At 40.1% G+C, this 20,726-nt stretch overlaps 1 protein-coding gene across 1 annotated transcript in view; it reads left to right on the plus strand.

The window, feature by feature from the left end:
• MPPED2 (metallophosphoesterase domain containing 2) overlaps positions 1-20,726 on the plus strand; it is a 99,387-nt gene that overhangs the window by 26,802 nt on the left and 51,859 nt on the right. The window contains exon 3 of the mRNA XM_050335237.1: positions 8,694-8,875. Within this exon, the coding sequence (XP_050191194.1) occupies positions 8,694-8,875 (182 nt within the window). The remainder of the gene's footprint in view (positions 1-8,693; positions 8,876-20,726) is intronic.

Consider the following 20,726-nt stretch of genomic DNA (forward strand, 5'->3'; position numbering starts at 1 on the left):
TATTTTGGGGTAAGAGAATCAGAACCAACCTCAAGTGATTCTCTGCAAACACTCCGGGGCTTGATCCTGTGGGTATCTAAACACTGAATATTTGTGTCTGAAACATGACAAGATTTTAGATTTGATAGCAAATTCTGAGGAAAATCAGTTCTCATAATTTAATCTTCAAGGTCCAGTTGCTCAGTTTCGCTATTACTTAAGAGTTATTTTCTACTTGCTGAATTTATAATCTCTGAGAAAAAGTAATGAATTATGCTGATGAATTCTGTACATTTTAGGACATTCCAGATTTGATTCTTAATTTAAATGGGTGTGAAAAAAATGGAATACACATACAGCGAAACATGCTTATACAATTCTTTTTTGACAGAATCTTGTGACCTTTTGGTCCCTCTAACCAGAATCGTCCTCATTTCTGAGAAAGATGGCATATCGAACAAAAACAATTAAATTTATTGTGTCCTGGAGATCTGCTTGTTTTGGGGTGAATTTTTTTTCCATTACATTTTGGGAAAAGCTGTTTTACTGTTGAAGCAAGGGCTAAAGCCTTCTCTGTGGTTTCCATCCTAGAAATAAATCCACCCTATTTTATGATTCCTGCAGTTGAAATGATTAGAGGGATACCACACATTAATTGAGCCTCACTCTTCCCAAGATATCAAAATGTGTATTTTTCAAACCTCACTGTCCTTAAATTAAAACTAGATCTAAATTTGGGATGCCAGATTGTACTTTTTCAGTATATTTAACAAGTTGGTGTTTGTAGAGCTTATAGTTGGGAAACAAGCTCTGTACACTGAAAACAGGTTTTTATTGAGTTACCCTCCTAGTAGGTGTAGTTTTATCAGCAAATGAGTTCTGTCAGGGTGGGGGGATGACATAATTTATAGCAGTCCCCCAACAACAACAACAAAAGAATGTGGGAAAAGTGCTTCTTAATGAATTTAAATTGAAACCATACCAGCATAAAAATGGCAGTTCACTGTTTTATTTAAAGGAAACTCTTGTCTGGGCCTCAGGGTGATGCTGGTACTGGTATTGATACGTTTTTCAGTTCTGTTGAGCTTCTCTCACCTTTGGAAAGCCACTGATACCCAAATTTTAGAAGGTATTTCGTTGACTAAAAAGAAATTTTGTCTGCAAAGGGATGATTAATAGGATTTTCAAAAGTGCTCAAGCAATTCAGTTTCTGAATTCCCATTAACATGGAAGGAGGGGAGGTTAGGTACTTCAGAACAGACCAGCTGACTATTTGCCCCCAAAGAATGCCATAGAAAATCTGGATTTTGGCTCTTTCTGGTTTTATTGCTGACCAGAATCTGGGATGAACAGAGTTTGGACTCTAAATTAGTTGAGGTTTAAATCAGGCTGAGAAGATGTATTATTATAAATTCCTTATAAGAGAGAGTTTTCTTAAGTTTGCCCAAATGATGGCGGTGGATAATGCAGGTCTTTTCTGTTTAATCTCATAAATCTCACTGGAAGTAAAACAGCTCCAGAACCTGTAATAAAAAGATCCATCATTTCCCTGCAGCTATAATTGTTGGAAGCGTTAGCAGTTAGCTGCTGAGCAGTGCATTGAAATCCTCCTGTGGGTTTGTAAATGTAATTTATTTATTTTTTTCCCACATTGCACCGAGACACAATTAATGCCGTTTCTGAAATAAATATCAGACCTCTGGTTTACAGTTTCCAGAACCCTCTAAGGCTTTGGTGGGTGACACATGTGCATGGGGGTTTCCAGAAGAGGTGTGGCTTTCCAGCAAATTTGGGGTAGTCTATTCTTAGATACCAGTGCTTATACAAATAAAGTCTGCCAGTGAGAGTGTTGAAAGGTATTTGCATCCCTTTGCTTTTAGTCAGAGACAAAACCAGATGTTGTCTTGATGTCTGGCCATACTGGAAGATGGAGTCAAGCTTAACAAAAGCATTAATATGTATGATTTAAACAATTAGTGGCTGCCCGTGGCCAGCTAAAGCAGTGCTGTATTTTGGCATTCGTTGTGTTTACTGAGAGGAAATTAGTGTTTGGCTTTGTGTCTTCAGCATGTGTTTTGTCACAAAATCAGCTCTGTGTATGGGCATATGTATGGTTTTTCTGTGTGATGTGCTGAGTTTATGCCCAAGGATTTGCAGACTGTCCACCTTTCACTGGAGGGCACAAGGTTCGTGTGACATCATGCAGGGTCTTATTTAGGACTGCATTTACCCTGCAGCTGAGGGACACAGGGGAGCTGAGGTGTTGGGTGTTGAGGTGGGTGCTGTTGTGGTGGTGATTGTAACAAATAAGAGTGCTTCAGTAGAAGAATAAAGAAAATGTTTGGGTTTTCCGAGCTGCCTCCCAGATTTTGGGATGTGTGTCCAGAGGGGCTGGGAGGAGCAGTGCTGAGCACACGGGCACGGGAAACTCGCTCTTTGTGGACAGGGAAGCAGCTCAAATGATGTTGAGGAAGTTCTAAAGAAGAATGGGGCACTGTTTCTGCTCCACACTTGATGCTGGAGTTGCAGTTTTTAATCTGATGCCGTATGGAGTCTTCAGTAAAGTGCCCGTGTTTCTATCAGTCTGCTCAACTAAACTTCAATGGCACTACATTTTAAGACACTTCAATGACAGTACGTTTATGTTAACGTTTGGAAGAATTTTAAATTAAGACATTAAATTTTTATTTCAAAACGTAGACACGATTACAGTTTGATTTCAGTACAGTCCTTCTAGTTTGTGGCATTAAAACCTGGTTCTAAAGTTGTGAAGTTGGCCTAATAGTCCTGAGATTTTTTTTTTTTTAATAGGAACATTACACATCTTTTGCTTTCATTCCATTTTTTTGGATGCTGCAGGGCATACGTGTGCATCTCAGGCATTTTTCTTCAACTGAGAGACTTACTGACATATTTTGACAAAAATAATTAAGCCACAGGTTTCACATGATCACCCTATTCCAGGATTTGGGACTGGCTTTAAGAGCAGTAACAAATATCACAGTTTACAAAGCTGTGAGGTTTGCATACAGGAACAAATACTGTAACTACTGTAGCAAGAGGTTTTCACAGAAATTCCCATTCATTCCCATAATTTTTCTCATGAACTTTCCATGCCAGAGGGAACATGTGTAGAGACAGAGGTATGAATTAAGAAAAAAAAAGACCAAACAATAAAAAGGAAACAAAAAACAAAACCCACAGCAACAAACAAACAAAACCCCAAAAGAAAACAAAAACACACTCAAAAAACCCAACAAAAACAACAACAACAAAACCAAACAAAACCCTGAAGATGTAGAAAATATATTGCTTTTGTTTTCGGGTTTCAAAACAATTGTCTTTCACTCCCTCAATTGAGGAGGGGGAACTAACAGCACTTAGAAACAAGCTTTTTTTAAAGTGGTTTTGCAGAAAATGTTTGCATTTTAATCCTAGAATAAATATATACGAAGCTAACTGGCTCTTTGAAGAAGTATTTGGCTTACAGATTTTGAAAATAGGAGTAGCAAGAAGAGTATGAAATTTTCCAAGAGGGAGCTAGACTGTAAATAAATACCGTGATGACTGCTCACAGCAAGAATGAGTAGGTGGGTTTTTAAAAGCTGGTTATACAGACATGTTTTAAATATGAAGCAGTTCCTAGATAGCATGTCTGCAAGTGACTCCCAAGGCTGAATAAGTGCAGCAACACACACGGACTTTATGTGGCACAGAGACTTGAAGTCTGTGCATAAATGGATGTGTAATGAATGCTAATTTAGATGTCATAAAAAAACAAACCCACAAATTCAGTCAGAGATATGCCCAGTGGAGTAATTACCGAGATGAAAGGCCCCAGCATACGACGTGACACAGTCTAGGAGGGACGTGGGCCTGTTTGTCACAGGGCTGTTCATGCATTTGGAAATGCCTTGTTCACCTGAAGCAGCGCCAGCAGAGCCAGCCTGAAGTGTGGTGGACTGTAAGCAGGAACAATGCTGATGTGAGTTGTAGGAGGCGGGGCTGGAGGAGGGATCTTCAGCATCTGTAAATGTTTTATCCAGCATAGGTGCTGCGTTCGTCGGAGTGATTTATTCAACGCTAGGTACTGGAAATTTTTCCTGGCTTAACGGTTAAGGTTTTGATTCCATCTTCATGGATGAATTGGTTTCTTGGGAATTACGCTCTGAGAGGGGATTTGGAGTCTGCATATCTCAAAACCCGAGAGAGCAGGGAAGCAAACAGGCTCTGGGCTTGGCTCTCAAGCACAGGCGTTCCCAGGGACCGGCTAACCCAGCCCAAGACCCTTATTTTCAGCATTTAAACTCACCCCTGCAGAATCATCCTTTGCAATCAGACTTAGTATTTCTTTCAGGAAAATTCTGCTTGTGTCCTTCCTTCCTCAGTTTTTTTTGAGACAGGGTCCCGGTGCAGAGTGTGGCTGTGCCTGCAGCTGCGCTGCCCTCTCTGCCTCAGAGGTGCTTTCCAACGCTGCTGATTTATACGACATCGTTATGAGTGACTGGTGTAAGCTTGAGCTGAAAGGCACAGCCTACATGTCTGTCCCACAGCGTGACATCCTAAATCAAGTCCTTCTCCTCTGTGCACGTGAGAGGCCCCAACGTGTTCCTCTCCTGCGAGTCTCTGAATTCATGTCGCGCGTTCTCTTGCTTATTTCATCTCCGCTTTTAGAGCACAAAGACACGATGGAACGCGCTGTTTGATGGATGAGGAGAGTGCAGAACAACCCCAAATCTGTGCAGTCCCTGGGAGCAGTGCCGTGGGCTGCTGTGTCACAGCTGGCAGGGCAGGGTGGCACTCACCTGCCTGTCCTGGAAGTGCCACGGTGACGGTGGGCTTGGAGGAAGGCTCTGAGGGAGTGGTATCCGGGTAGAGCAGGCCACATCAGAGCCTGGTTCATGCTGTCATTTGGTTCAGCTGCAGCAACGTGCGAGGAACTCAGATTTGGGGTTTGTACCTGAGGGGCTCTTGCTCTAAATGAGTGGTGGTGAGGGCAGTTTAGTAAAGCCAAGTGTTTATCTGATAAACAAGGTTCTTGTAGAAGTGCATGAAGGTTACATTGTCCCTTCTGATTCCTGAACCCTTGTCATAAATGCATTAAATGTGACAGATCTTACATTACTGTCACGGTCTTAGAAAGCAGTCATTGCTCAACTGCCCGATGGGATTTCTTTCTGGGTCTTACATAAACTTTTTCAAAACCAGCCAAGTGCCCGATTTTCTAAGGCGTAACATATCTTAGGAGTGATAAATATCTATTAGATAGCTGTCTGTAAAGGAAGTTGGATGCTCGAAGTAATTTACTAACTTAGAGCAAAAAAAAAAAATCCTCATTAATTTTGATAGTTGGCTATTTTAGGTCGCTTTCTTCTACTTTCTGATTACTGTATTAATCCTAATGTACGAACACGTCTCCATGAGCGTGCTTTTCCAAATACAGTCATCAAATAATCTGTGAAGCGTTTCAGTCTGTCACACCAAGAAGAAGACTGAAAAAATAAAGTGTTGGTGGTGATGGAGAGTGTCAGAGTCAGCTGCATAGATTGTGTTTGGAACAGAGGTGTAAAGAATTAAGTTGAGTTTCTTAGGTATGTGCTCTGACTGAGTGACTCACACTCTGAGTGGTGGTGGACAGGGCTGAAATAATTGTTTTATCTGCTGTTGGACTGCAGTGAGGGTCAGATGCATGACTATTACGGGGCTTTTAGAAATGCCAGTCTGTAATTCCCACCTGCTGGTCTGTGAGGTGATCAGAGGTTCACAGCCCAGGTGGTGAGCAGGGTGTCACCAAAAAGCTGAGCAGGCAGTGCTTTGCCTTCAGAGGCCAATCCCCTCGTGATGCAGCAGAAAAGAAGATTCCGGTATTACTGTTTGCCATGCTGTAGCTGTGAATGAAAAGAAAGCTTAAGCCTTTAGGACTGGCAATAAGACCACTTTTATTAAGTTTCTATTGAAGGACTATTTTGAGTAAGATAAATTGTGGCGGTACTGAACACAATAACCTTCAGTATCTCACTCTCAAATACTTAGTAGGCAAGCGCTACTGAATAAGAGAAGAAAGCTAAGACGTAGGAAAAAAGGTTACTTGGCAACATTACAGTGTTTGTAAAGAAGAGAAAGAAGGGTCAGGAACTTAATGAATTTTGATTATAGAATTTTCTGTAAGTGAGTCATTGCGCGGATAGAAAAACCCCAAACCAGATTTTGGTGTCACACTCTTCATAGGGATTGCCTGGAGCAAAGCAGGGCTTGTTGGGAAGCAAACTGCAGAGAACAGCAAAAGCATAGCTGCTGTGTACAAACAAAACTGGACTCCCCAGGGGCAGGCACTGCTGGTCATGGCTCAGGCAGAGATTTCTCTGAACGAGGTTTTGTGGTGGTGACGAAAGCTGGTGTTTATTTTTATTTTTTTTGTGTGTTGTCTGGAATAAATACACTTGGAAGTGTGGAGATTTGTGTGTTGATTTGGAGACCCTCATGTTTACTGTGTGACATAGGATTGAAAAAGTTGGGGCTTAAGTTCAGTAACTGGAAGGAAGGCACCGAGTACAAGAGCTCTATGTCCTATAATTGCAGTTCTGCCCACCTTGCCAGGGCAATTTCCTTGGGTAAATGAATTTTTTTCTCTGTAATAATAACCTTATTAATTTCAGACCCTTGCAGAGAAGAAAAATCCATTGATTGTTTCTGCATTGGTAACCAGCTGCAAGGCTCAGATAATTGTACCTGGTGCCTTGGGTGGAATAGGAGGTACAATACCAAACCCAAAAAACCAGTTATCTGGTTATACCAAAATACCTCTTCCCATCCAGTCCAGCCAGCAGTAGAATCTGTTTTTAAAGTAAACTTGGTCTCATAGAGCCTGAATTCTGGAAATTAATTCAGTGGCCCACAGCAAGCTGACGTGGTATTTTTATGGTAAATACAACTTGATTGGAAATTAATTATTTACCAAATAATTAATATATAATTATTTACAAATACTAACTATGGTACCTAGGAAAATGCAGTGTAACAAAGAATATCTACCCTATACCCCTTCCCTCACTAATATTTATCAAGTTAAATTCTAACTTGGTAAAATCTTGTTAGTAAGTGCATTTATGGGGAGATTTTTCCAAAGGAGACCAGGACACACCCACATGGAGTTTGATTTCTGGAACCACTCTAAAGCTTCCCAGGGCAGGAACTGAATTGCACACTGGAATACATACTTTTGGTTTTTCTCACCTATGTAGGGAGCTGAAGTTACAAACACAAGTAGAAGTTTTCACACAGTTCACTGTATAGTAAATACTAAATACTAATTTATTTTACAGTTCAGTAAACTAAAATAGTTCTTCTAAAGTCTGTATTTTTCTTAGGGTTTGTGCTTTATTTTCTATTACTGGTCATGCATCTCATTACAGCTGTGGGGATTTAAGACAAACAGAGTCACAGTGATGTGTGATAATTGTTTTTCTTTTCGGTGTGGAGAGCAAAACTAATAAACCCCGTTTACTTTTCTTTTTACTTTCAGTCACTGATTTTTTTTAATGTCTGTTGTGCCAGTTTGTCCCAGTAAGTCTCAGAACAGCATTGTTTTGGATGCTTTAAAGTACTTAGAGCTTGGTTTCACTGCTCTGATGACTTGAGATGTAAGTGGACTGTTATTCTGACATAGCTTCAGCTGGAAATTTTGAGGTATTTAGGAGTTAAGCTCTGACCGTGATCAAAGTGGCAACATCAGTGGAATGAGCTGAAGGCTTTGTGGAATTGGGATGGCATTTTCTGTGGCACTAATCCAGATGTTGTGCTATTCAAGTGTTGAGCAAATCAAATTATGGTAACTCTGCAGAGAAATAATTGCTATTCTATAGTAGGCAATGGGTTGCCTTTTGTCTTTAAGTTATTCTGCTACAAATTAGAACTTCTAACCACCAAGTATGCATAAAACATTTCTCTTACCTATTATTTTTTCTCTGTTCTGCTTAAATAAAACAGGATGAAACTTCTGTGATCACATGTAGTTGATAAGATCAAATTACCAAATGTAGCTTGCAAATAACCAATTGAATTAAATTTTTAACATCATTGGCTATAGAAAAAAAAAGTTTTTTCTGTGGTTGCTTAGTGCTCTAGCACATCAGTTCCTGACTTTATGGATTCTGGGAAGATGAGCTCGGGCAGTTTCTGTGGGTCTGAGAAGTTGTCATTAAACTCAGTTCTGCAGTTTCCAGGTTTCACCAGAGCACTCCTGAACGTACCTGATTGCGTGTAAACAAATATCCGTGCTGGAATCTGTAGGAGTGCCTGTGCCCTTGAACAAAATCAGCTGCTAAGCTGCTCAGCTCGAGTGAGAGCCCGTTCCTGGCCCACCTGTGAGACCTGTTATTTAATGACCTGTGTACCCATCCGTGCATGAGGCAGATGAGATGGAAAACGTATATCTGAATTCAAGGTCTCTTAAATCCATTTTTTTTTCCCCCAATGTTTAAACTAACTGTAGCATCAGAATCTGGTCATGCTTTGTGTATATTTTAATCTTCCTTTCCCAGGTAAGTATTTAGGAAGCACTGTGGTCCTTTCTTTTGGCACGGCGTGTGTAAATGGATGTGTGTGTGTGTGTGTGCACCCTTTTGCAGAGAGAGGTCTGTGTTGATATCTGAAATAATAGATGTGAGGGGTTTTAACCTTGTAACTGTTACGAGATCTTTATGTGTCTGCTTTAGGGTCGACCCCATCCCGTACGACACTCCGAAACCAGCGGGCCACACGCGCTTTGTCTGCGTCTCAGACACGCACTCCAGAACAGATGGCATCCAGATGCCTTATGGGGACATCCTTCTCCACACGGGCGATTTCACCGAACTGGGACTGCCCTCAGAGGTTAAGAAGTTTAATGACTGGTTAGGTAAGGAATTACTGCGTTTTGGTGACCCCAATTAACCTCCCCTGTCCAAGTGTCAGTCACCGCCTCCTAATTGAATTAGAGCACTTGAAAATCTCCCCCCCCACCACCACCCCCTCCCTTCTCCCCCACCCCTTACTTCACTTGTCCTCATGTGATGTGCTGTTTCTAGCCTTGGTCTAATTCTGTTAATTAAGACAAATTTAGATGCTTTGCTGTATTTCTGCATCATTTTGGGGGGGGGGAAAAGATTCTGTCATTCTACAACAAGAACTGCATAGCCCTGTGAGTGTACCATGGAGGTGGTGGCACCTCTTAGGAATGCATACAGTGTCCCATTAGATGATGCTGAGGGGGGGTTAAATCCACAGCCCAAACTGTTGCTCATTGTGAGCAACAGTTTCGAGTTTACCATAACTTTTAAGCAGTGCTGGAAGCTACAACATAATTGGAAATGATGAAAGTCCTTCTTCCCAGGATACAGAATGACAGAATCAATAAAACTGTTTGGGAGAGGAGATTTTTTTTTTTTTTTTGGAGTGGCATTCACATGCTTGTCCCTTTGAGTTAGAATGCTGGCATTTTAAGTTGGGCCACAGGCAGTCGGCCTCCCTTTGATAGAACACCTTTCATATTCTGCTGTGTTTGGCAGCAGTGCCTCGATATTGCCGGAGCTGAGGGAGATTAAATTCTGCAACAGCAGAAAACCAAAATGAAGGAGGGGAATTGTGCAGGATGCTCCTGTTCATAAATGCCACCGGTAGCAGGCTGTGTACTGCCATGCCACCTCTTGCACTGGAAGTACTCAAGAGTTGAAGGTGACTCAAGCAGCTGATCTTCAAGAAAACGTTGGAATGAATTTACAGCATTATATAAAAAATCTTTCAAAGCGCAGCTTTGTCATCAGGCTTTACCTCCGTCACTGCACTCCCTTGCCTGCTGGGTGATGGCAGCATCTCCACAGGCCTTTAATAGCATCATTTTATTCCATTAGAGTTCCTTGGCTGACCCTTCAAGAGATATGTAAAGAACTTTTGGATTTACAAAAGGAAATAGAAGAACTTCTCCACTGTCTGTCTTTTCATCCTCCTTTGCATTTCCTCCATACTGTTCTTTTTACCTGACCTCTGATTTCCACAGCCCAGTTTTAAAAGAGTGTTTTTCCTTCTTTTTATTCCTGTGCATGTGGAGCTGGGGCTTCCTAATACTGCCATATCCCTGTTACCTAGTTTTATTTTTCTTGCTTCTAGAAAGCAGTGCTAGATCTGATAGGCTCAAAACTATCCTTTCTCTGGGAATGGGAAGTTAGAAGCAGTAGGAGAAGCAGGTAGATATGTCACAGGATGAGGGAAGAGACAGAGCAGGAATCATCATCCTCAGCTTTTGAGTGTTCTTTGTGATAATGTCCAATTCCTTGTGTTTGACAGGTGTTTCGTGGTGATGTTATTTTATCACGTAGGTCCTGGGCTTTACATTTGCAACAGAAGAATTACAACCCTTTGGGTGGGTTGTGTTCCAGCCTCGATCATTTACCATGGGACTTTCTTAGCATATATGTGTAGCTGTTGTAGAAGTCAGGATAGGATTTATCTGAGGAAGCAGATTTTGCATTCTTTGGCAGTCAGGTTCATTGAAACTGGAAGCTTTGACTGTGGGAGGACCTACTGGCTTTGGGCTCAGGCTTTCATATTTCAGGTACAGAGAAAACCCTTTGTTTTACACGCACAGGGCTCACCTGCATTTTCATCTATGTGACAACACCAGTCATTAGGTTTCTGGCATAGGGTGAAACAGCAAACTGATTCCCCTGTGGCATCTTATCCTATTGGTGAATACTTGCTTCAGTGCTGCCCCTTCCTCACCTGGAATCAAAACAGTGAAGTCAGGCACATCCTTTTGCCACTTTATTTCAGGCTCCTACCTACAGAACGGGTAATCGTGTTTTACCATTTACTGTTTTACTATTTACTCTGTGTATTGTAAAGATTTAATACCTTCAATGCTGTGAGGTGGTGACATGCAATAGTTGAATAAATATATTCCAGTGGCAGGCAGGAACAAGTGGGGTTTCTTTTTCTTCTGCTGTATGGTGGGAGGCGTGTTTTGTCATCATACTTGGTAGGAACTTCATTCCAAAGCCACATACTGAGAACTGCCATCAAATACAGTGTTGTCCTTATAGAAAAGGGTTTTCCTAATCTTTCATGGGCACGGTTTTCTGCACTGGCAATTGTGTTGTGGAGCTGTAATGAAGACAACACACCCGTATCATTTTATGCCACGAGGGAGAGAAGTGAGATCAAAGCTGGGTTTCGTTCTGCAGTTTGTCTTACCTACTCTGTGGTTAAAAAACCAGGGGTTCATCTCCACTAGGACTGTATAATGGAATAACTAATAAATATAAAATATAAACCAATAACTGTCCATATTTTTTTTTTGGCAGTAAAGCCAAGGGAAAAGTTAAAAGATGATTAATTCTGAACTCCTGCTTTGCTTGTGCTTCACTGGGCATTACATATGCCAAAGTTATACAGGGCTGAGAGCAAAACTCTGTCAGCCCTGCAGTTTTATAGTTTGTGAGGTGCAACAATTTGGGTCTCTCACCTGGGAGAAGTGTTCAGCACCTCCTTTTTTCGTTTCATTAACACTCATTGTCCTTCCTTGCCTCCACAGCCAAATCACAGAACGTGCTTTCCACGCTCTCTTTCCCACTCCTCCTACTTCTCAGCCTTTCCTGCAACTTTTGCTAGTTTTTCTGCTTTTTCCCCTTTGGCTGTTACATTTTCATTATGGGTTTTGCATGGCAGTCATCTGGGCTTATACATTGAATAACCTCTGTGGTCACTTACTGATTACATACACTGGCTGAAGTAATTTATTCACTTTGTTTTGGTGTGAACATGTCCCTTGGGTCTTGTAACTGCTGTAATCACTTGACCTTCGGGACTGTTAAATGCTTTAAACACAGTTATTTTAAATTTATAATTGTTTTCATTAAAAATCTCACTTATAGTAACTTAGCTGATTTTGCAGTAAACACAGCATTGTGTACTGAGGAAGAATTGAGATGTTATTCTGTGCCCAGTGGGTTTCTTACTAAATGTTTCAACTTGCTATTATTATCTCTGTTCATGTTTTTCCCATCCATTCTCATCCAGTCATATATGTGGAATGAAATACAGAAATATCCAATTATAGCTCTTGTCTTCATAGTGCAATATTTCCTTTCCTGGGCGATGGCAAGTGATTGAATAACCCATAAGAACTGAAGAGAAAGCCAAGATAAAATAAATTCTGGCAGATAGATCTTTAATGAGTGTCGATATGTTTAGTGTGCTTAATTAGTATGGGCCTGATTGTGCATATCCTTACTTGTGTGAATAATTTGCATCCAGTTTAGTAAATTTTTTCTCAAACAGTCAGTTTTATACATTTTTTTTTAGAGGTTACTGTGTTAGTTTTGGGGTTCTGGGTTTTTGTTTGTTTGGGTGTTTTTTCCATTCCAAGGCATATTACTGCACAAACTGGACAAAATCCTGCAGCTATACACACAAATAAATTCAGTAGGTGAAATTACTGCTGGTTACTGTCTGTGGAGCCGAGTGTTGAATTTAGCTAGGTTTTTCCTGAGTTGTTCTGGGATTTAGCAACTTCATTGTTTCATGTTTTTTTTTTTCCTTTTAAGTCTTGCTTTTGTTTTGAACATCTATATCTTTTAATTTCTGTGGGATAATGACTCCACAAACTTTGTGGATGGTTTAGTGGCCAAATACATATGGGTTTGTACTGGAACAAATATTTCTTTGCCTGTAATATATGCTTGCCTTTAGTGTAAACATTGTTGACAGAGCTAAAATAAAAATTCACCTTTTTTATTTTTCTGCACCGTAGTTCCTTGATCACATTACTTAAAGTGAGAAGAAAAGAATGATTATACAATTTTAATGCGGAGGTTTTCTTGTTACACCCTGTATATATAAATGTGGTCCTCAGAAAAGTGCTCTCAATTGCTTTAAAGTTCATTTTTGTGGGAATGTGAGTTATGGAAAACAGCAGCATCAGCTTGGAATTGCAGGTTGTTTCGTGGAGTAGAGGACCACGTGGAAATGTGGTGTTGCTCTCAGAACTATGGACAGACACTTGGTTCCAGTCTGAACTTGAATTTATGCATTAGTGCCATAGAAATTTGAAATTTATTCACAACTGTTGAAGCCAGACACCTGCCAAAATAGTGTTTGATCTTGAAGGTAGTGTAATTTAATTGGGAAAAACAAACAAACAAACAAAAAAACTGTACAAAAATAGTACAATAGTAAGATCAAGCTTTTTCTTATCACTGTTTAAAAATGCAGGGTCACATTCTGCTTTTATCCTTTCTCAATCTGTCTGGTCTGCCTTAGTTATTCCCTCATTTTATCTGGCTTCATCTCCTCTCCAGGCATGTTTCATTTAGGGTTTTGTCCTAAAGTGTGTTCCTTTTGCTAATGTGCACTGAGAACAGTTTGAGTGTGATGAAGTATTTGTTCTTGAGGCCTTTTGCTCCATAAAAGTGTATTTTTGATGTGAATTATTTTGGCATCTGACTTGACACTTTTTTTTTTTTATTATTATTTTAAAAAAACAAACCAGTAAGCTCTAAATTTCTCCAAATTCAGAGGGATATTAGCTGAAAGTATTCTGGACTAATTTAGAACCAGAAGCAAGGTTATGAATATTTTAAAGTAAAATTACAGCAATAAAAACAACTCTCTTCCTTTTTTTTTTTTTTATAAATTGATTTATTTCTGATTTGTGTTTTTACCATCTGGAGCATATTTTGAACTCTATATTGCTCTACTTGTTACAGCCAGGATGAATAATTGACTAAACATAAAATACCATTTTGATGAACAAAACTCTTACCACTTGAAAATAAAAAAGAAAAAACCAAAAATTGCATTCATCGCAAGTGAAAGAAAACGCTGAGGTGGCTTTAATCTTGTGACTATGAACGAGTTCTGCACAGCTGTTCTGGGAGAGAGGGAGAGGCAACTCCTTGAAAAATCTATTAGTCTGATTTTGAAAACAACTGTGAGTCCTGTGGTGGTTCTGGTGAGGAGCTTGTAGATGTTTCGATAAGAGGATGAGCTGGGTGCTGAGGGCAGTTGGTGGCGTTGGCACTGTCCTTTACTTATTTACTTCTCTGGGTTATGTGTCTCATTCTGTCTTTGCCATAAAGTTTTTTTTAAAAACTTCTTCCTGCTTTATTTAGGGTTTATTGCAATATTGTTTTAATATTTAAGAATATTTCCCTTGCTCTTGTTCTGCCTTGAACTGTGTTTAATGTCATGGTTAAATTCCCATTTGTACTTGGTTTTCAATTCCCACATGGCTTGGTTGAATTAATCATCAGTGCTCAGCTTTTATTTGCATATACCTTTTTAAAAATATTATTACTAATTTTATTTTTTTCTTCTCAGAGGAATATAAAAATAATTTGAATGTTACATTTTATTATATTTATAAAATAGGGGGAAATACAACCATGTTGATTTTTGCTAATAGGCTGAATAGTTTTTCTTGATTTTGCGATCTACAGTGAAATATGGAAACAAAAGTGGGGAAAAAAGTGCAAAATTCTCCTTTTGTAGCTATGGTTATTATAGTTGCTTCTTTGTGTTTATCCTCTGCTCTGGGTCGGATACTAAATGCTTTGTGGAAAACAGAATGCTCCAAGTATAACTCAGAAGGTAAAGTAGAAGGAATTGGATAAAATGAGTGTCAAGGTAGTAAAATTTCCACTGACTAAAGTGGAATGTATGCCTGAGGAGCAGTGTAAGTTCATTCATATCTGATCAGTGTTTTCTTGTTCTGCTCTTGTTATTCCTGGCAATTTTTCACGAAGAGATTTCACAAAAATCTATTTTTACTATCTCTTGATGGCACATAGAGAAACAGATTTTTTTAAACTGTGTTCACTACTAGAGATAAAATGTAAAATCCTCTTTACAAACTGCCATGGTCAGTCAACTCAAATATAGAGGTGTTATTTGACAGCCATCAGAAAACTTGGCTCAGGTGAAATGTGCTTTCCAAGAGAATTATGTTCATTTATGTGTTTAAACCTAATATATTCATTTGGTAATTTTCAGTGAAAGAAAGGAGCCAGTGAGCACTGGAAGAGTATTGCACAATTCTTGAACGGATTTTCAGTCACAGTAATTGCCTGGTCATTTCTTGGGATCTGCTTCCCTGGGCTGCTGATGTTGTCTTAGGAGGGAGAGGGGATGAGCAGGTTTTTAAGAACAAATCATAACCGAACCAAATTTATAAAATTACTAAAATAATTCTTCCTTTGAATTCCCCTTTTCCTTCAAATCCACTTTAAAACAGAAAAGGGATTTATGGTTGTTGTATTGACCAGGCATGAAACAGCTGATGCCACTCGAATAGAAAGTTTTATAGACATTATTATCAGATTCTTCCTCCAGCGTTGCTGCCACAGCCACGTATCATAATGAGAATGATTTCAGCAAAAAGCAGCCAAAGGATGGATCCTTTGTATACCATCAATTTATTTTGTCACTTACAAATTTAATGTTGCGTCTAAAATACAAAAATACTTCTCTCCTAAATTTTCACACCACTCACACCCTATTAACAGTATCTAATTAAAATAAGCCTTTCTGTTAGAGGAGCATCACATTCCTGCCCAGAAAGAACAATGGCTGTGGCGTGGAGAAGTTGCTTTGAGCAGAGAGAAGGCTTTGGGGCTGGGGAGAAAGCACTGCAGATTTTAGTATAATGTGGAGTGTTCAAAGAAATTTTATTTCATCGTAAAGATTAGCAGGCTGTGTAATTCAATTTAAAGCTGGTTGGCAGTGTTCTGTCTATTACAAAGCCTTTTCCTTTTTTTTTTTTTTTCTTTTCTTTTTTCCTTCTTTTTTTTTCTATGTTGTATGTGACCACAGAATCTGGTAGACAGCAGGAATGATCTCTGGGTTTTGTGCTTCCCACCCCTTTCCTCTTTTCGGTTCTGCATGTTAGAAAATCTGTGAGATTACCTTAAACAGCATATCAGTGAAACAGCATCCTGCATTTTTTTTTTTTTTTTTTTTGGCTGGTATAAAATGGTTATTTTTCTTGTGGCCAAACAGCCACTGAGGGTGAAGATCTGCTGAAAATGTTTGGTCGAGGGGGTTGAATCAAGCTTAAAACTCAAATGTTAGCATTTATTCACACCGCTGTGGACGTTACTGTGCTGCAGAAAAGCAACATGGGGCAATTTATAGTAATGCAAGACTGGCAGACCTTTATCTCCCAGTAATTGCCTGTACTAGGGGGTTAATAAATGTTCCAAGAATTACTGACTTCTTTTTTTTTTTGTTAAAGAAAAATAAATGGCTGCTTATTGCCGGCTATAACCAGCCTGCATAGCGTGTTAATTAACCCTCTTGTTGCAGTGGGCTGAGGCTGAGTATTTGAGCTTGGGCAAATTCTTTGTCAGAAGGATGTGTCTTGGCACAAAAGGGCTGTGAAAGAAAGACCTGCGCGACTCCACCTGTCCCATCCACCCTCACCTGTTAGGAGAGCTTGGAATCTTTGTGGGCTGTGTTTAGGGAGTATATCGATTTTGGAGGAGGGGGGGTTGTGTTTGTGGGCACTCTGGTACCACTGGTGGGGAGGAAAAGGAGAAGAGAAGCCCTTCTCCCAGAGCTAAAGGAACTTTTGCTTGCTTTGCCATCGGAGGCTGGGAGGACCCACTCTGCTGCCTCCTCCCGTGACACCAGGCTGGCCTCAGCATTTGGCTGAGGGCTGGTTTGTGGTGGCCCTTCCACGGCTTTGGGAACGGAGTTTCTCAGGACTTGAGGTGGCTTTGAGGCTCGGGTCACTTCAATGCCTCACTTCACTGAGCTGTTCTGGTCTCTTTTCTCATCCTGCACCCCAGCTGTGAGGTGACAGTCACCAAACCCTGGCTGGCTATTGATGGTATGTTTAGTAGAGAAGGAACAAAGCAACGCACCAGGGGACAGCAGGGCAAGGAGAGAGGCAAAAAGATGGAAAGCCAACACAGAGGAGAGCAAAATAACATCAAACTGGGGGTGGGATGGAGACTACAAAGGGAAAGGAAGACAGATGAGAGCACGGGGATGTAAAGTGCTGGAGATTCACCTGCTTTTTCCAGAGTTTCATTTCTTCTCAAGTTGATAATATTAAGGAATGAGAGCTCAGGAACACTCTGTACTTTGAATTTCCTGTAATTGTTGGTAAGTGAACCATAAAGACATCGGAATTATGTACATCTTTTCTAATGAACCAGAAGCTTTCATATTGCAGGCCAGGCTGGGTATCAGAGTGCAACAGCTCCTTCCCTCTTGAATGCTGCCATTAAATTCTTTTGGTGCAACCAGCCAACACAGAGTTTCAGTTCAAAACAGAGCTGCAAACGATAAAAGATTACCCACACGTCCTCACCTTTCCCTGTGCTGCTCTCCCCCATCCGTTACTCTGAAGGCTCCCCCGCTCCCTGAGCAGCATTTGGCATTTGCCTTCGCTGCTGAGAGATGAGCAGAAGAGCTGCAAGGCAGGCATGAAGTTTGCTGCAGTTTTGTGCTGGAGATGTCTCCTTGTGCGTGGCAGGGAAGGAATTCACTCCCTCTGTTCTCCTCTGTCCCTCCTGTGAGTTCCAGTGGTCTCTGGGAATAAAATAACGCAGCTGTGGCCGTACTCGTGGTCCTGAGAGTAAAGGTCCTGGACTGGCATCCCCTCATAAACCCCCACGAGAAGTAATTCACAGGCCAGCCCTGCAGGGAAAGCCACTCACCATTTGCTATCTCCCGGTTGTAAATTATAATCCTGTGCCATGAGCTGGAGTGGGAAAGGAGGGGAGAGCTGGCCTGAGCGAGGCTGGCTGATCTGGGCTGCACTGGGACAGGGGAGAAGGAAGAGCCACTGCTCTGGTGACTGACAGCTCTGGTTAGCCGTGCTGAAATGGATCTGGCATTTGAGCGAGTTACTAGAGTGTGTACAGTTAGAGTGGAAGCAATACAGCCATTCATAAACAGCTGCTTCCGTGAAGCCAGCTGTAAAAACAACGATGCTTGCCCGGGAGGTGAGAGGGCAAAACCTTAGCAGAAAGGAGTATAAATAAGGAATAAATTGATACCTTTGTCTAAGTGACTGAAATAGCTGTCCTCTGAATGCTTTTGTCTTAATGACCAGCTCTGCTTAACTGGAGTTGTCACTTTTATTCAGCAAAACTTAGAAGTCTGCATATCGTGCCTTCTTACAGCAGGTTTCTCACTCCATTTTTTGTTTTTAAAGTTTAGAAACTATGCCTAAAATGGGTAGGTCAAGAGAGACCCTACTCTGCAGAAAGCACACTAGATCCTTGCTCCAGCAATTAATGATAACATTTAATTACAAACAAATTAGGAGGTATTTCAGCACGTGTTTTTCTCCAGTGAAATTCGAAGATTTGGATTTTTAAAAAGCTTCAGTCTGAACTTGAACTGTCTGTTGTGAAGTCCTGGGATGCTGCAACAGAAATAATTCGGTAATTGAAATTCTGCAAAGCCAGTAGAAGAGAGGAGGTGGCAAGAACCAGTAGGAGGGGTGAGAGAGGGAACTCAGAAATCACTGGCACCAATGTCCATAGTTATCATTCTAAACCTTTATCAGGCTTAAAGCTTCCTTCTCTCTCTCCCTTTTAATGTTTAGGGTTACTGGATGTGCTTAAACTCACAAGGAAGGGATCTGAGGCTGTGTGCCCTTCTGCTCAGGCAGTTCCAGATGGCAAGGAAAAAGCCCTGCATAAGAGGAATTCAGTTCCTTGTAATAACATGATACAGCTGGGAGTGACTTGGTTGTCTCTTCTGGTAGCTGAGAAGCCTCTCTGTGAGCTGGGTTATTAAAAGGAATTTCCTTACAGGGCTCAGGAGATTCTTGGTATCCAAGTTCTCCTTGAAAGGCCATAACGGAATGTTTAGCTTTATTTAAAATAATAAATTCAAACATGGGACTCAAAAACTAATACAGGAGGTTCCAAAAGACCTGCCTGAATGTTTTAGTTGACTGCAGTTTCTGTTTGCATTCTCTGTGCACCTTCTCTTTGTGTTTTATCCTCCATAAAACATTTCAAAAGAGAACCATGGAGGTGGTTCTGAAACACAGAACGTAGCGCTCTCAACTGGATATTGGACTCTAGAACTGGAGTTTACTTCAGGTTTTAGATTTCCCCTCTTAAAAACAGGAAGAAACAGTTCCCAACAAACATCAGCATTGCCACCTGAAAATATGTTTAAAAGCACCTTTGGATATCAAACTTGCCTCTCACGCTTTAATGTTTACAAGTAAAAGCACAAACCGAGATCACAGGGTAAAATTTCAGAAGCAGGTAATTGCTTTAGCAGGCTGGAGAATGTTACATTCTCAGACTTCTTAAAAAGCTGTAGTCCTGCTTTTAGACAGCAGTTCATTTGGGATATTTAAAAAAAACATTTTATCTTATTTCTTCTTTTCCCTTTCAGTTTATTTTCCATGTGATTCCTCTCGCTATCCCTCCTTATTTTCCCTCTGGTTAAGGAAATTTATCCACATTACGTTTGTGTTGATAGTTGGTTAATTATGAGCCTCATCAGGTTTTATACTTTACCAACAATATACTAAAAAAATCATAACTTTAAAGGAAGGTTTTCAGTTACATGTACAAACCCAAGAAGTTATGTAAAATATAATGTATCATAGAAAGAAAAAAGTTTTTGTAAGTTTCTCGTTTACGTATTTTAAGATTTTTTTTTTTTTCCTTCATAAGAAATGCTCTGAATTCCTTCCTGGGATACAGAAAAAAGGAGACATTTGGAGGGATTTTTTTTATTTTTTTCTTTTTTTCAGAAATACTGACTGGGCTCTACCAGGCTGTAGAGGCAGAGGAAGGTGTGTGCCTACTACTGCTTTGTGCATTTGTAAGCCTCAGAGACTTTCATTTAAAAATGAGAAAACAAATAGTGGGGACAAGTTCAAAGATGGGAGAAACAGGAAAATGTGTTGGTGATTGTTATATGTCTTTCCTGGCTGGTGTATACTGATTTGTTCTGAGTAAGATAGGTGGATAGATGTTGGAAGAATCCTGATAGAGGTGTGTTTGTCAGTCCTGTGGACAGAAGAGGAATGTCTGCTGCTCATATAAAGGTCCCTGTCAATAAGGTACAAGAATTTGGGGCAGAATCTAGATCTGGGTCCTTCATTAATACTTCTTATTTCCTTCAGTAAGTAGTGAAGAATTGATACCAATATTTTTTTTTTCTCTTAAATAAAGATTTTACTTTGTCTGGAACATCTAGTCCTTAGCACTCCCTGGCCTTTTGCAGTGTGAAAATACATGAAAATACCAAGACATTGTCTGTGATAATTATGATTAGCTTAATTACTTTCTGTATAATTGTTTCTCAAGATGACCTCCTTTTTGATGGCTTTTATTCATTTATTTTAGGGGAAAAAAAAAAAAAAGACTTAATTGGAATTGTAAATTACAGAGACAAAGGGTATGTTACGGGAAGTAGGTCCAGATCTGTTTTTGTCAGGCAGTGGCTGTTGGGTTTTATATTCCCAAGATTCATGGGGAAAAATAATTCAAACTGATACAGTACGTGCGTGCACAAGGTAATATCAACAACCAATATATTATTTTAAAATCTGGTGAATTTCTTTATGGAGGATTAGGTTATATAGTGTGGGGGGGGACTCCGAAAAGAAAATAGAATTGTGTATTGATGCCTTCAGAAATATTATTTGAGGGCAATAAAACGTTCCCTGAGATTCCCTCCTGAGTGGAGAAAATGGAGTTTGTTTGCAGTAATTGCATTTTCCAGCATTT

Source organism: Myiozetetes cayanensis, unplaced genomic scaffold (assembly GCF_022539395.1).
Source record: "Myiozetetes cayanensis isolate MyiCay16 unplaced genomic scaffold, myiCay2020 scf6-25, whole genome shotgun sequence".
Taxonomy (NCBI): Eukaryota; Metazoa; Chordata; class Aves; order Passeriformes; family Tyrannidae; genus Myiozetetes; species Myiozetetes cayanensis.